General features: G+C 50.0%; 1 protein-coding gene across 1 annotated transcript in view; it reads right to left on the reverse strand.

Annotated features, from left to right (window-relative positions):
- Positions 1–3596: 3596 nt before the first annotated feature.
- The window catches only part of NOL6 (nucleolar protein 6), a 28823-nt gene continuing 16099 nt past the window's right edge, over positions 3597–16320 (reverse strand). The window contains exons 24-26 of the mRNA XM_084305021.1: positions 13372–13569; positions 5241–5342; positions 3597–3964 (exon numbers count right to left, since the gene is read on the reverse strand). Of these exons, the coding sequence (XP_084161147.1) occupies positions 3815–3964; positions 5241–5342; positions 13372–13569 (450 nt within the window). The 3' untranslated portion in view covers positions 3597–3814. The remainder of the gene's footprint in view (positions 3965–5240; positions 5343–13371; positions 13570–16320) is intronic.

Raw genomic sequence — 16320 nt, forward strand, 5'->3', positions numbered from 1 at the left:
AAACCCCGTGATTGCTGCCCAGAGCTACGATGGGCGTCTGGCAAACTGGGGTCTGGTGTGAGGAGGAAGGCTCCGTCCATCATCCTCTCTGCAGAGCCAACACCAGCCGCCTCCCAACAACCACTTCTCTTGTACAAGATTTTGACTTTTCAGGAGAAAGCTGCCCAATGGGTGGCTCAGATAAAGGCCCAGGAAGACACAGCAGGTTTGGGGATGGTCTGCGGGAAAGCAGATACCCCTGAGTCCTGTTTCAGCTGACCCATCCACTCCCTAAGTGCATCCCCGTCACAGCCCAACCTCATATTTGGGAACACCTGCCCTTTTGTGCTCACCCTTCACACACAACAGGCCCTCCATAAAGAGCTTCAAAGGCCTCCTATCGCTCTGCAAAATCACCGTGGCAGCAACGCCTACGCATCCCGTGGTGGCAACACGTCAAAACCCAGCGGTATCGCCTCGAGCTCCCCCCCGTCCTGCCTCTTGCGACACCCCAAGGCTCCCCAGGGCAGCCCCGTGTTTGTGCAGCTCTTGTTTGTGGATGGACCACAGCTAAGCAAAGAGGCAAGCAACCGAGTGCCCACTCACTTCCCTGGAAGTGGAAACCAAGAACAGTTTGTTAAATAAGCCTGCTCTGAATAACCTGGGCCCTGCCCCAAGCTTTCACAATGGAAATTTGTCACGGTACACCAGGAGTCAACAGGACTCCTGTTAGTCAGGCAACAGGAGATAAAGTTTGCAGGAGAGACCTCATTTGTCCTCTGTTATTTACCTGTTGCCCAAAAAAAATGAGAGCACACCAACATCCAGTCCCTAAAAGCACTGCAGATGACCACACCATGGCAGCAAGACCATTTCGCTTCACTGGATCCCTGTCAGGGCAGCTCCTATGGATAACAATGAGGTTTCCCAAAACTTCAGAGCTGGTTTTGTCAAGTTTAAGCCTTACTCATCGCTTCAAGCAAGCAAGAAAGGCTGCTGCCCTTGCAAGCAGTCCTTCATTCTCCCCTTGTCCCCAAAACATGCTTCTCCTCAGCTCCATCCCTCCAGCTGAGGGGGATGCAGCACACGTCTTCTGCACCAGGGCTGTACCTACAAAGCTTTGGTGGTGGTGAAAATCCATCAGCACAGGCCTGACCTAAGCTCACAGCTGGCTGCTGAGCCCTGGCATAAGCTTGTGAAACACCAGCAGGTTGGTACTTGCACAAGGGATTGGTTACAAGTGAGTTCATTTCTCATCAGGTAACTTGGCATCGTTATTTTCATAGGCCAGCCTGGGCACTTCCTGGCCCTTTGCAAACAGCAGTGTTTTCCCCAAAAATAGAGGAGAAAGCGCATGGCAGTGCTGCCAAAGGATGGAGGAGCAGAGAGGGAATCCAATACCTGGTGCATGTAGTCCTATACACATAGCTTTACACCTTAAGAGAAAGGAAATAGCAATGCAATGTGTGACGTGGGGAGAGAAGCAGATAAAAGCAGCAGTGCTGCAGGGCTTCCCCTGCAGGTTACATCCTCCACATGTCCCTTGAGTTGCCCTACTGGGGAGGACAGGGCAGGGAAGACCACTAGCAGCTGCAAAAGACCACTCTCCGTAAATATTCCTGGCCAGGGAACGAGCCAGTGAGGGGCAGCACTCCCTCGTGCCCCATCCTGACTGCCCCAGGGAAGTGGGGAGAAGGAGCTTCCAGCCACCTGGCAGAGCAGCGCGTTTGGAGCTCTGCTCCCCTGCGAGCGAGCATCAGCTTCAGTGCACGCCTCTGGCCCTGGGGAAAAGCATGGAGAGAGATGCAGCAAGGGTGCCCCAGCCCAAACGATGCACATCTGAAGCACACAGCAAGGGGGAAAGCAAGGGCAGGATGGGGCGTGGAGAGATCGGCAGAGGAAGCGAACACACAACCAGTGCAGCCACTCCAGGGTTCTCCAACAGTTTTGTTGGCAGATTTACAGGATCTGTGTCAGGCTGCACGTTCGGAATGAAGGCAGATAGGGGCAAAAAGCAGAAATAATCTGGGTACCCAGGAAGATTACAGCCATCGCTGAAGGCAGATCGGGCGATTTGAATATCTAGAGGATGATAAAGCAAAAAGCAGCTTTAAGCAATAATCCCTAATTAACTACTTTCTGCAAGCTGTTGAAATCACTGCCTGCATCATGTTTACTAATGGACTTGTCAGCATCTTCAGGGGTCACAGCAGCAATAGAAAGTGCTGCTTTGTTCTCGGGTTTGATGCTTGCTTTGCCCACTAAGTGCTTTAGAAGTTTTTAGTTTAGGTGTTCTCAAAAAAAGATCTTGCAAGCAATAGATGGGCAAAGGTCATGACATACAGCCTCCCTCAACCGCTGGCACAGAGAAGAGCAAAAACTGCTTTTTGTGATTTTAATGGAGCATATATACCCACACCCCAAAACTGAGGATGCTAGACAGAGGTGTCTATGTCCTGTATGACACATTGTGCCTCCACACACAGATAAACAGACACTGGCTATGTAACACCAGCCCAGTGCCCTGTCTCTGCCATAGCTTGCTTTCAAATACTTCAGAGAAAGCATTCGTAAAAGAAAAAAAAAAAAAAAAAGAAAAAAAGCTCTCCTCCACAAATCCTAACTTCTCATAGCTGGAGAGGCCGATAGGTCTTGAAGCAATAGATTTGGCAACCCATCCAAAACGCTCCTTTATCAAGCAACAACTGTCTACAGTTATCAGACTGCCTAGACATCCATTTGTCTTTCCAAGCTTGATCTATTTTTGGTTTCAGCAATATCTGCTGTCAGCAGGTTGATTTCTTTCACCCCACACACGATTTCCTTGCAGTTTGCTGCCAGGATGTGCATTGCCTTGATCAGAAGAGGGGAATGGGACTAGTGCATTCTCTTACTTCTCAAAAAGAGAACTTTTCAGACAAGAGGCTGGAAGGCACCTCTGGAGATCGAGTCCAACAACTCCTGCTTCTCAGAGTAGGGTCACCCAGAGCAGGCTGCCCAGGACCACATCCAGTTGGGTTTTGAGTTATTTCCAGGGATGGAATCTTCACCACCTCTCTGGGCAACATGTTCCGGTGTTCAATCACCCTCATGGTTTCAACAAGTGTTTTAAATAGAATTACCTGCATTTCAGCTCATGCCTCTCATTCTGTCACAGGGCACCACTGACTGGCCCCAGCTTCTTTCCTCCCTCATCAGGTATTTGTACACACTGGTAAGAGCCTCCTGACCTTTCCCTTCTCCAGGCCTAACAGCGCCAGCTCTTGCAGCCTCTCCTCCTACGGGAGATGCTTCAACCCCTTTGTTATCCTCATTCTCCTTCCCTGAACTCACTCCATTGTCCCCACCTCTCTTTTACTGGGAAGCCCAGCACTGGACATACGGCTCCAGATGTGTCTCACCAAAGCCAAGTAGAAAGGGAACATCTGCTCATTTTTAGACGGCTCAGTGTTTCTTTGGTTTTGCCAGCCATGAGTGTAAAAGAAGCTGCTACGAACCAGGAAACCGCCTTCCTAACACACACTCCAGACAGATTTTTCAGGCCTTGAAGTTTTCACGTGAACACTACTTTGTTTCCTATAATGAACAGGAACACTTAAAAAAATGTAACCCATTTTTATATTTTTTTCAAAATAAAAAGACATCTGCATACTTAAAAACAATAGGTCCCATCACTTTTCTGAACAAGCCATACAAAGATAAATAGAGTCAGATGCACAGTTCTGAAATGTAAAAAGCCTAAGCCCTTTCCTAAAAGGGCTGATTTATAAAGTGGAACGGTCCTGGAGCGAACAAACTGCTTCAGGACAGGTCCTTCTTACACCTCGCAGTGGTCTCAGATAGTCCATTTCTCTGTTCGAGCTTCCACTCTTTTGACAAGGCCTTCTCCCAAAACCTCAAAGTCCTCCAGAATTGCCTCCACGTTGGGAACACAAACCAGCTCGTTGTTCATTGTCGACACCATCCTTCCTTTCATGCTGGAGACCTGCAGGACACAAACAATGTACAAATGACAGCACAAAAAAAATGTACAAATGACAGCACCTGCTGGGAGCTGCTTTGCAACCTTCGTAAGCCCCAAATAAGAGACCTAAATCTCCCTCCTGCCATCACATGCAACCCCTGTCACACCACTACACCGCTTCTTGCCACCACCACCTTATTAGAGATAATGAAGTGCACGAGTGGCCCTTCCTGTCCCTTTTAGGGTATATTCTGTAGCCACAGTCCAAAGACTGTAAGGGAGGACAAGAAATAACTGCCAGGGTATGGTGGAGATGGGAAAAGAGCACATGGACACATGCAGCCTGTGCAAACAGAGCAGACAGTATGCAAAAACACCAGGCACCACAGCGTGACCCTGGATTAAGAGCTGGCTGTGCTCTGCTCTGTTGCAGAGTGTCAGGACCTCGAGACAGAAGAGATCTTTGGCTCCACCAGGATGGGAAAAAAAAAGAAGAAATACACCTCGTGTTTAATCAAGCCACGTTCAACTCAGATGCCAGCATCTCCTCCTCTCGTTTCACCACCATGAATAACTGGGTTTCACAACTGCAGCTAGGCTGAATGGCCAATGCCCCCTGGCCATGAAGAGAGGGGAGATAAATCACCCAGAGACTGACAGCAGAAAAGCCTGGGCTGCCAACTCTGAGCTGTGAGTCACCAGTTTCTCTGCGTCTTTCCTTCATAGAAAGCAGCATGAATCACTCCAGTGTGCCTCACACTTCGTTTAACCACCCTCTAGAGTTCGCCAACCCACACACTGTAGCTGGAGTACTTCCCTGTACAACAACGGGACTTGAGCACCTCAAACCTGGGCTTGCCACCCCAGCTCCTAGCAGACCAGGTGTTTCTGTTAAGAGACACCCAGAGGAATGGGACAGCCTGCTGCACACACCAAACACCTCCAGCAACGATGTACTGCCCACCTCCCAGGAGGGAACCAGGGAACAGAACCTGAAGTGGAGAGGGTTTTTTTTTGCTTTTGTTTTGTTTTGCTTTGTTTTGACCTAGTGAGCATGGTGCTAGGCTTGTCCAACAGCACATTCCCTTCTCAGCTCTGCTGATGACTTGGAGGGGGGCAGGACTGTAGCCACATCCCTGTCCTGGTTTCACCCCTTCTAAGACTGGGACAGAAGTATTAGTTCCACTTCTCAAAGGGCTTTGGGCAGATGAGAGTTAGACACAACAATTACAGAAAAAAGCCCTCCAAGCTTTCAGGTTATAAAGTCAACACGCCTTTAGCAGAGTCAAAAACTCACCTTAAAAGGCTGAGGCTGAAAGCTCAAAGGTTTCCACAACACTGCAATCACTTCCCCACCGTGCTTGTCATAGAAGAACAAGGCGAGATGACTGAAGGCATCCTGGGGAGAAAACAAAGAGGTTGTGCCAGACAGCCCAGAGGCAGCACCAGAGCCCGTCCCTCCCAGTGACACAGAGTAGCTCTGCACAAGCACGGACCAAACCTGCAACACGTCCAGTGCATTTCCAAGAAGGAAAGCAGCGTAAGGACAAGTCCTGAGTGCCTCCTGCTGCCTCGATGTGCAGAGCCTCAGTTCTGCACGCAGATCTGATTGCAAGCTACCTCTGGCTGTCCCAGAGAGGAGAAAAATAAATCATCACCTCCCACAGGCCTGCAAGAGCACCCAGAGAATACAACCAGCTCTAGGAAGTTGGATCCCTTGGGTGGAAACCCACAAAGGGTGTTCTTCACCATGGTCACCTTAGCAGCTGGATGGACCTGGCACCATCAAGCCAGGGCCCAGCACATCCCATGCTTCACAGTGCATCAGATGGCAAGGACCTGCTGGTCCTGCCCAGCAGGCAATCCTGCCACAGAAAGTTTCACTACAAGGCAGCAAAGACAAACCCCAACCAAAGGCCTTCCTGAAGGTCAGCATCTAGAGCTCTACAATCTTGTGCAACCAGAGCATCAAAGCTCCTTTCCCCAGGACAAACACTGCACGAGCTGTCAACACCCAGCATCCCAAAAGGACACTTAGCAGAAATCTTAAGTTACACAAAGCCCTATGATGTGCAAACAAACGTTTGATGGAGGCACTGAAGGAATCTGCTCTCCTTGCTGCTATGTTTCAGCAGCTGTGTCAATGAGTAACCTCTTTTGATGGTGTTGGGCAGGAGAGCTCAAAAGGAGCTTGCAAGAAGAGCTGACTGAAGCTCACAGCCTGGCTTCCCCCAAGCCCACGTGAGCTGGATTCCCAGCGCTGCAGCAGGAGTGAACACCACCACATGCAGGCAACTCCAAACCCAAAGGTCTGTCCCAAAAGCTCAGCACCCAACACGCTGGTACCTAGAGATACACATCCCAAGGGCAGCTGAGCAAGCAGCCAAGAAGCTGCTCCCTGATACCTGCTCATCATGGTGGAGGCTTGCACCAGGCAACGCACGTGCTTAATGGGCTGAGCAAAGACACCCCTGCAACACCAGTGCATGGCAAGTTTCTGCATATGGCCTTGCTAGTTTTGGAGCAACCTACTGCAAGAAATGCAGTCCCTCTGCTCCCTCTTCTTCCTTCTGATGGTCAACAGGACCACGGCAACTGCATTTCCCTAGTTTCCCCAGCACCATCTCTGTCACGCTCTTACAAAGAAAGGTCTCTGGCATCATTGTATCATGAGGTTTTTATGATGATACGCATGGGGGGAAAAAAAAAAATAAAGGCAACTTTGGAAGGCACCATCTATGGACGGCAGGATTGCAGCAGGAGGAGGGAAAAGGTGGATTGAGTTGGTATTACCACTGATCCCAGAGGGTGGGGTGGCACTCTAAGTGTAAGGAGCCGATAAGCAGGGAGGGGCAGTGTTGTCTGCAACCTTCACAACCAGATTTATGAGTTGGGACTTGAAGCAGCACGAACAGAGGGCGACACGATTAGGCCAGCAAGCAGGGAAGGTCCGGGGACCTGCCAGCTCACCCCACTGCACGGGACCTTCAAGGGGGCAAGGCTGGTAAGGGCATTACCTGGTTTTTCAAGACAGTTTGGCCACTTTCTAAAAACACACTGAGGAGGAGGCAACCTGCCCTGGTGCTTCTCAGCTGAGAGCGATGGGCAATGCTCAGAGCCCAGTCACCAAGGAAGACTCCCAGTTGTGCCAGAAGGCAAATGGCAGGAGGGAAGGAAAGCTCAGCAAAGGGCAAAGCACACGGCATGATGACAGCTGATGCACAGCTCTCTGAATCAAAGGGGACCAGAGCGTGTTACAACCTGAAAAAGCCCCGTTAGTCTGCAGGGGGAGGTCTTGACTGCCACGTGATGCTCCCTAGGAGAAAGGTATTTTTACTTTGGACAGGAACCAGGAGCATTTGCAGGAAAGGAATCCCCCCAGGCTCAGCTCATTTCCCCATAAAACCACTGCTCTGACTGACACCCAGCACCTTTTATACACCCAGGAGGGAGCAGAGGGCTGAGATGAAAACCACAGCATCCAATTCAAAACCCCAGCGAAGGGCGAGCTTCTGCTACTGTGCTGCTCCCAGCAAGGCCCACGCTTCAAGCCGGCTTCCCCAAGCTGCAGAGATGCATGTCCAGCTCTTGGGAAACTGCAGCATTAAAAGGGTCTGGTGCATTAGTCACCGTGCTTCTGTTTGTACAGAGGCTTGGGAAGTAAAAGCAAACAGAGTTCACCTCCCTTTCCACATCCCATACTCTATGCCCAGTGCCACTGGGCTTGCCTCAGCTTGCCAACACCTCCCGCAAGGGAAAGTTTGTGAAAAAATGGATAAAGGTGGGGACCACATCTGAACCCCTGCTCCCTTCCCAAGCTGCCATATCTTTGGTCACAAGTCAGCTTTAAAGGCCCAAGGAAAGCTTTCCCTGATCAGCAGGATCATGACCACCAGCAAACCCTACACCTGGTTCCCAGTTTGTACCAGGGATCTGTATTTTGTGACCGAGAGGGGCCTCGTTACTTGGGCAAAGTGCCTGGGAGAAGATCACCCCAAGGTCTGTAGGGAGCCACCTGGGTAGAACCAAAGGGATGCAGAAAGGCAGCAAGTAAAACAATACCCTCCTCTGAAATGGGATTACTGGATTAAGCAGCTGGGGCTGAAGCACGGATTTCGCTATGAGGTAAGCACTTGCTAGTTAAGCAACTACTTTATTGTTGTTTAGGGGTGGGTTTTTTTGCCTAACCATTTATCCACCCACTTTTCCACTGTGCTTGCTTACACCTGGAGATCGGGCTCCCATTGCACCACTTCTGCTACAAAATTTGGGGAGGTCTCTGAAATAGGCCTAGCAGCTCTTCCTGGTACAATGTAGATGATGAATACTTCTGCCATTTGAACATTTACTCAGTGGTTAGAAGTATTTAAGTGCTCTCAGTGAGGGACCTGACAGTATAAAACTCTATTAAAAGCTACTTACTTCCAACAAACTACAGGTGTGGTTAATGCTTTAAAGCCTTTGTCATGCTGACACAACCTGGCCCCAATACCCACAGTATATGATACAGATGGAGCCAGCCCCCACACACAAACAAAGCAAGGAGTACTGTGAAAAGAAAAAAAAAAAAACACACAGGATGGGGTTGTTTCTGTATCAGAGGAGATTTAAAAGAGAAAAGAAACCTGAGTGTTAGGTTTGGGATTTCCACAGTAAAATGTTTTTTAGCCCATCCACACTGTTCCACCTCCTAGCACCTCACCAGAGCCACGTCAGCATCGCCGTCCTGGGGGTTCAGGTTAGTGGCAAGTAGGTATGGCACAGTGGGGAGGGGAAAAAAAAAACATATTGTCACCAAAACCGTACACCCACAGCCTCCTGGCTGTATTAGTAAACATGCCTCATCCACTGGTCCACCAAGCAAAAGTCCCTTCCTATGGGAGGAGGAAAGCATTCCCAACACAGAAGAAATCCAACCAAAGGCAGCCTCTGAGCTCAGCCAAGCAGCACGAGGAACAGATGCTTTGATACACAGCAGTGTGCACACACGCACCCCGACCCTGGGCACTGTGGTAAGGGTCACGAAGCTGCTCTGCAGGTGTAAAGGCAGGGAATTTCCTGCCACTTCTGCATAGATCCAGACAGAAATGCTTCCTCTGTGCCACAAAAACCAAAGCTTTTCCATTTTGTCTTCTGAAAGATGCTGCAGGAGGAGTTAGGCCAGTCAGTCAAAGCAGGAAGGGAGCCGCCTGACCTGAAAACATTTCCCCAGTTCCAGCTACATCCCATAACCACAACTTGCATGCTGTAAGAGACAAGAACTTTTAGTATCATTAATTCCTTCTCAGCATGCACTAGCAAGACACACATTCCTACACTGTGGGACAAAAGGAAGGAAAGGGCTGTAAGTCTTCCAGGTAGGTCTTGTCCAAAGGTGCAGTACAAAACATTTAGAGGAAGTACCTGCTTTAGAGGAAGGTTGGTTTTTTTTGGAAAGCAGGAAACATACTCGTGCTTGTCCAAACAGGAAGGATCTCCTCTGTATAAGATGAAATGAGCTCTTTAACAGGTATATGCAACCAGAGAAAGCTAAATCTCAAAGAGAGAGTGGTTCATATCCAGTGAGACCAAAGACCTTGTAAAAAAAAGTCTTAATAGCCATTACAGACACACAGACTGAGAGGGCTCAGGCAGGCTCCCTCAACTTTCCCTTCCATGAAAGAACAGCTCTAGACCTTTGCAAGACAATCAGAGCTTCATGGCTTCAGGACACAAGAGATCCTCAGGCTTCGTGAGCTGCAGAATGGATGCAGATGGACATGAGCATCACCACTGGGTTCACTGGATGCAGGCAGGAAGACCTTCCCTTGAGGAACAGAGACCCAAGCCACCATGGAGCAAGAGCTGTGCTGACTGACACAGCTACGCCACATTCCCAGCAAAGGGACCAGAACTGCACCCACTGCTTGATGGCAGCCACAACCCAAACCTGCAGTCGTGATGGGGAACCTCAGCTGAGTCACTTAAGGTTGATTTAGTCTTGCTGGAGAATCCCCGAGGACCTGACCCAGGGATTGTTCACCAAGGTGCTTGGGACAGTTGGCACTGGGGAGCCTGGTTCCAGGCTGAGGCGCAAGGGAAGCCCTCTTTGTGGAATGTCTGGCACCTGCTTTCCTTCAAGAGCATCTGTCTGCAAAGCCTTTTCATCTGGACCAACTCCCGGAACAGGCCTTTTCCATCAGATCTGTCCTGGAATTTAAGGATTCACTGTCTGAATGCCATGACCAGCCTTTCATCTTTACCCAGAGCCTCTCAGGCACCAGATCAACTCAATCAGACCAGTTCCTGTAGCACATCTCCTTGAAGGAGGAAAAATTAAAGCAGTCAGGACTTAGCACCTCCCCTCCTTTTATTCTTTTATTTTCTCCTACTGGGGGAAGGCGTGCAGCAATCTTCCAGCTCCAGAGCACTCCTGCCTTGCCTACCCCTTTGATTTGAGAACAACAGGGCATCTCTCAGTGCAAACAGGTTGGGCAGGACAGAACTGGGTGCCCTGGTTACTGAGCCAAGGTCACTGGATACTCCCTGTCCCTCTCAGCTCAATAGCATGCCCAGACGCTTAAAAATCTGACCTTTTCGGAGCTTGCCACATTAAAAGGTATTTCTTTTCCACCCATAAAAAGAAAACAAAATCCCACAGCATCGCTGCATGGCAGATGTCTCCCTCTGTTGCTGTAAAACCACCACGGCTACAACCCTGTTGCTCAATTCTGTGGTTTATGCTATTAAGGCAGAGCAAATTACTCTGAGTCAAAGCCAGCCACTTCTGTGTCCAAAGGCGTTCTCATCCAAAAATCTTCTGTAAGGATTTGCTGCTGCCACACTCCTTTCCAGTACCAACATCTTACTGCATTTGGATCTGCCCCAGGGCTCCCAGCCTGCAGGACAAGGAGCTGAATGCTGCTTTGAGCAGTAAAAACCAGGGGAGGGAGAACACAAGGATGCTGGAGAGGCTACCAACTGCAACCAGGTGAAAGCACGGCAAAGGCCGTGCATCAGGACCCCAAGACACGGGGCTAAATGATTACTGGTGGGGTAAATTTTACCGACAGCTCTGCATCACCTGCCTGGTGGTGTCCATGAGGTGCAAAGTCTGCTTTTGAGGCCTTCTGACATGGCTGAGCAATCCGTGAGCAAAGGTGCCCAGAAGCAACTCCTTCACATGCAGCTGTTACCTCTGATTTTTCCAGGAAAAATACTTGTTTACCCAGAGATATTCATCAGTCCTTTCAGATCTGCCTGTTACTGACCTGGAAGCTACAAAAGCCAAGTGTGCTGGTACTGCAGGACACCTCCCACATGATACCCACAGGGGAAACACAGCCATACCTACCTCAGAGCCTTCAACAGCAGGAAATGTCCCCCAGAAAAGGCTGCCGAGGCAGATTCCAGGCTCCCTACTCCCAAGCTTGCTCTTTTGAGAAACCTGTGACCAGCTCCTGCTCTGCTCCCTCCCAGGCACCCTCAGGCCAAAAAAAAGAAAGATATACTGACTGCGTGCTCCTCTTTGGGAGCATTACACTGCTTCCAACAAGGCAAGGTGACCTCTGCATGTACACACATTTCTTTGCTGGAGTGTTGGTATACTGGATTTATGGCTGGCTGTAATTTGTAACCCAAACCAAACCTTATTCCAAGTCTAGTGTTACCTGTAGTAGAGAAAACAGGCAGTAGAAATTCAGACAGTTTGGATGTCGTAATTGAGTGGATCAATTAGGTCAATTCCTTAGGATAATTAAAACTGCTTTCCAGGAAAGATCTGCACTCTTCTCTTCTAAAGTCATTCTGTCATCTCTTTGAAGACAGCAAGTTGAGCAGAAGCACAAGAAAGTGCTTTTACTGCAACACACCCTGATGAGTTTCCTGACAAGTGCCTCATTACACTGCCAGATTTGCTGCAGGTCTGTTGACAGCCTCCCCAGGGAACCTGCTTTCCCCACTGGCTCTTCCAGGGGTCTCCAACTCCCCTTTGAGTAAGAAGTCAGCCTCTTGCCAGGTCTCCACAAGAGTCACTTAGACCTGACCTCTCTGGAGATGCAGCAGCTCTGGCCCCATGCACACAGGCATCTCCAGCATCTTGGCAGCCGCTGAAAGACTCCATTCAGCTCTAATCCTCCCTTCCAGAATGGGCTGGAGAAAGATTTCAGGCTTAAACTCCATTTCCTACCAGGGATATGCCTTGCGTCCAGGTTTCATAGTGGCAGGTCAAACCCTAGTCATTTAGAGAACAAAGAGGAGCCTGCCCTGAGATTCCATCTCAGATCCAGACATCAGCAGAGAGACTGAAATGCTAAGTTGTTCCCAGTCATTGGGCTTTCTCGTGCAGGGTATTCCTCCCCCTCCATCTCACACGTCCTGGACCCCAACAAGTCTCCCAGTGGTCTCTGCAATCTGCCTGGGGGACTTGCAGCTTCTCAACCACTTTCCTTCCCAGAAGCAGGAGACCTCCCACCCTGCACTGGGCACCTCCTTTCCCTCTCCTCCCAACCTTCCAGGCAAACGAGCAGTGCCACTTACAGGAGAACTGGGGGGGGATTTTGATGTCTTACTCGAGGTATCTTTGAATTGAGGACCTGCCTTCCAGGAAGCTGCCCCTAGCACAGTTGCCATGGTGGACCAAGGAATCAACACACATTGCAACAGGGGAAATGTCATTCAGGTATTAGGAAATAAACTTTCACAATAGCAATGATCAAACATTGAGACAAAAGCACAAGAATGAAGGAAATCTCCATCCCTGGAGATACCAGAATTCAACAGGACTGGGCTCTACACAGCCTTCTCTAATGTCCAAGCTGCATCAGCTCCGAGGGGGAAACAGGACCAGAGATCTGCACAGCACCTTCTTTACAAAGCAAGTTTATGGTTCCTGTGTTCTAATACTGCTTCCTAGTACTGCCTCTGTGGGCAGGAGATCACTTGAGAGTCAAGCCAGTTTTTGATGAAAGGGCATCTCTGCCCCTCATCTCCACACAATAATTTATTCAGCTACTGCAAGCACAGCCAGAAAGCCCCAAAAAGGCAGAGGCTGCACATCTGCTGCCCAGATGTCACGTGGATCCCACTGCCACCCAGCTCCTGGCGTTTCACCCCAGCTTGCTGAGACTTTGGCACAACCAGATGGTGAAAGAGCACTGGGCTGATGACTTTTGGATACTCGTGTTCTTTGTTTACCCACTTTACTAAACTTTCCCTGCCATCACATGAGGACCAGCCCCAGAGAAACAAATCTGTGGCCAGCATTTGGCCTCAATGTTGCATGCACCTGTTGGCAGCAGCTTCACTGGGCAGCCAGTGCCAGTGCCTCACCAACCCCTGAGTAAAGAATTTCTTCCTAAAAATCTAAATCTACCCTCACCTGCAACAGCAGGCACTTAATGACCTGAATTAATGACAGACAACCCCCTGCAGCTCCCCAAAGGACTTACCCTCAGCTCCTGGAGGTAGCACTGTACAGGGTCGTAATCCACCACAGGAAAGAGGACATTCGCTCCCGCGCTGTTCTTCACCACCCCCCGGGAGAACGACTTCACCGGCCGGTCCACGCCCTCCAGGTGCCGAGGAATCTGGTTGGGGTTCAGGTGGATGAGGACATCGTAGAGATCCAAGGGAGGGCGGAAGGCGATCTGCATGGAAGAAAAAAACACCAAACGTAGGGCACAAGCAAGCAGGAGATGTAAAAGATTTCCCAAGTCAATGTTTGTATTTCATCCCCTTCTCCTTAAAGCAGCAAAATCAAAGCTGTAACCAGGATGTTGTCAAGAGCAAGGTGACAGCACCTGTGGCCATCTCCTGGTGGACAGGCTACGTGCTCCCTGCAGCAGGAAGGATGCACCTGACTGCTGCAGTCCAAGTGTCCAGCAAGCTAAGCCCCCTGCCAAGTGAGCTGCTCCCTACCCACAGCAGACACCCAGCCTGCAGGGCTGCCTTTTCTACCCCACTGGGTTCCCAGGTCTGCAGAAAAAGCTAACTGGTGTCCCTGTGACTAAGGGACAGGCCCTAGAGAAGAGCTTTCCAGGGGGCAAGGTGGTTCCCTCCAGCTACAGTCACAGACCCTGGGAAGGAGGGAGTAAAAAAAAAACCCAGGGGACACAAGGAGCTGCAGGACAGCCCCGTCTGTCCAGGAGGTTGTCCCAAAGGGCAGAAGCATCTTCCAGCAAGCAGAGGATGAGAACAGACCCCATTAATGGAAGAGAACAATCCCAGACACAAATATTTGGGCAGGAGGGATCAGGCACTCTGGATGCAATTGTATTCAAATGGAAAACTTAAAACTGCCTGTACGTTTTTGTGGAGGAAATGACATGGGGACACAAACAGAGCCACTGGACACTGCTCAGCACAGCGCTGTCAGAAAACCCACTGCGTGGGGCTGGCTTATAGCCAGGCCAAGGAACACACACAAACACCACCAGTGACCAGCATCAAATCCCAGCCCTAATCCACTCAGAGCTGCCTTTCCACCCAGATGACGCCCGTGGCTTATTGTATTCCTGTGAGAGCACAGACACAGAGCTCACAAACCCATCTCTGCATCCACAGGAGAAGAGGCACATCCCCAAGTGACCCAAATATAAATGCAAATTAAAAAAAAAAAAAAGCCCACTGGCAGACATGTGAGAAGCAACTCCAAGTTGCCTCAGCAAGTTTTCTCCCCTCCTCCCAGCCCCACATTTTGTTTACAAAAAGGTTAGCAGCTCTGGAAATGCTGTCACAAATTTATCCCTAAGGAAAATGAAGGACAGCTGTACAGGCCAGAGGGAGGAGAAAGAATTTTGCTGCAACAAACAAGAGGAACTGGGTGGGAAGGAGGACCAGGGAGGTCGAGTTGAAGGGTTAGGAGGATGCTATGGACATGCAACAGCTTCTTTTGGGAGCTACAGCCCTCCAGCTCACCTCAAACCTGCAGTTTTGATCACAGGTCCCCATTGCAACTGCAGCACACCAGGCACTTCTCACCCATACAGCCTCCTCCTCCTCTTCCTCGCCCCATCACACCAGGGCTCAGACATCCAGCCCCAAGCCAAGCCCAGCCCCAGGGCAGCTCAGACCCACCCCAGCACAGCCTAACCCCAGCCTAAGGTAAACTTGGCCAAGCTGCCACCCAAAATAAGGCTTTGGGCCTGACCAGAGGCTGCAGGGACACCTCTCCCTACCTCTGGGTTGTTTTTATTTCTCAACTCAATTCACCCCAGGACACCTGACAAGCAGCAGGTGGCTGGGGTGAGTGTGAGCCAGGGAAGCAGCATTCCCCTCAGACTTCTCTCAAGTCCACTTCCCAGCCTCCAAGCAAACGATGCCATCCGAATGGCAGCACTGCTTTGTTTCACCACACACGGCTCCCCAGGTAAGGGCTGCCTGAAAACAGCTGTTTTCAGCTGGCCTGGGAGCATTCACACAACAAAGCAGTGAGATCAGCAAAGACAAAATCATTTTACAGCCCCTGTAGCGGGCACTGTCCCCATGCAAGTAGATCTCACCTCTGTAATACTTCCAGCAAAAAACACAGCAGAAGTGAAAGCCATGTCAAAAAGTCTTTTTCACTGCCTGAACAGGAAAAAAAAAAAAGCCCCTCCAGAATGTGACTCTGTCATAACTAACCACTGCTTGGCTTTTCAAGTCCTCTCAGCTTCAGCTGCCTAAGCTAGGACTCGGCACGCCAGAACAAGCTCCCCTCAGAGGCTGACATACCTCCCTCCAAAGGGCAGGTAAGTGCACCTGGATCCCCCCTCACCCATTTGAGTAAATGATGTTTTAACCTAACAAACAAAAACACAGAAAATGAAGCGGGATAAGAAGTGTATGGCCTTTCTCCTCCACTCAAATTAAAACAAAGCCTTCCTGAAGCAGCTGCTGGTGTCCTACCAAAACCTTCACCACCCTGGGGTCAGTCAGACTCAAGTGTAGAAGCCAAAGCCTCCTAGAGGTGCTGCTGGATGTCACTGGAAGACCAGGAATTTCTGCCTTTTATTTTATTTTTTTAAATAGCAAGTTTATTTCCTTCTTCACAGGCTATGGCTGAAGCTCTGCTCACCACAGGCCAGCCCCCTTCCCTGGCACAGAGGGCCCAGCAGCTACAGAGGATCTGCAGAGGGAGCTGGAAGGGCTGCAGCTCCCTCCATCCCCAACAGCACTTGACTCTCAGAGAAGCTGCGTATTTTACCCTGAGCAGTTTAACCAGGCACAAAGCCTGATGTTAAAAGCCCAGTGTTTGGAATAAGGAACTCTATATGCAGGGGCTGCAGCCAGGAGGGGGAGGAAGATGGAATAAACGTGCCTGTGCTTCCCAGGACACTCCCGTACGGCCAAGCTGGCAGGTGAAGGAGGGAGGGAGCTTTGTGGGGTTTGTCATTCAATTCACATCAGACAGTTTGCAG

Source organism: Netta rufina (assembly GCF_964035555.1).
Source record: "Netta rufina genome assembly, chromosome: Z".
In the NCBI taxonomy this organism is placed as follows: Eukaryota; Metazoa; Chordata; class Aves; order Anseriformes; family Anatidae; genus Netta; species Netta rufina.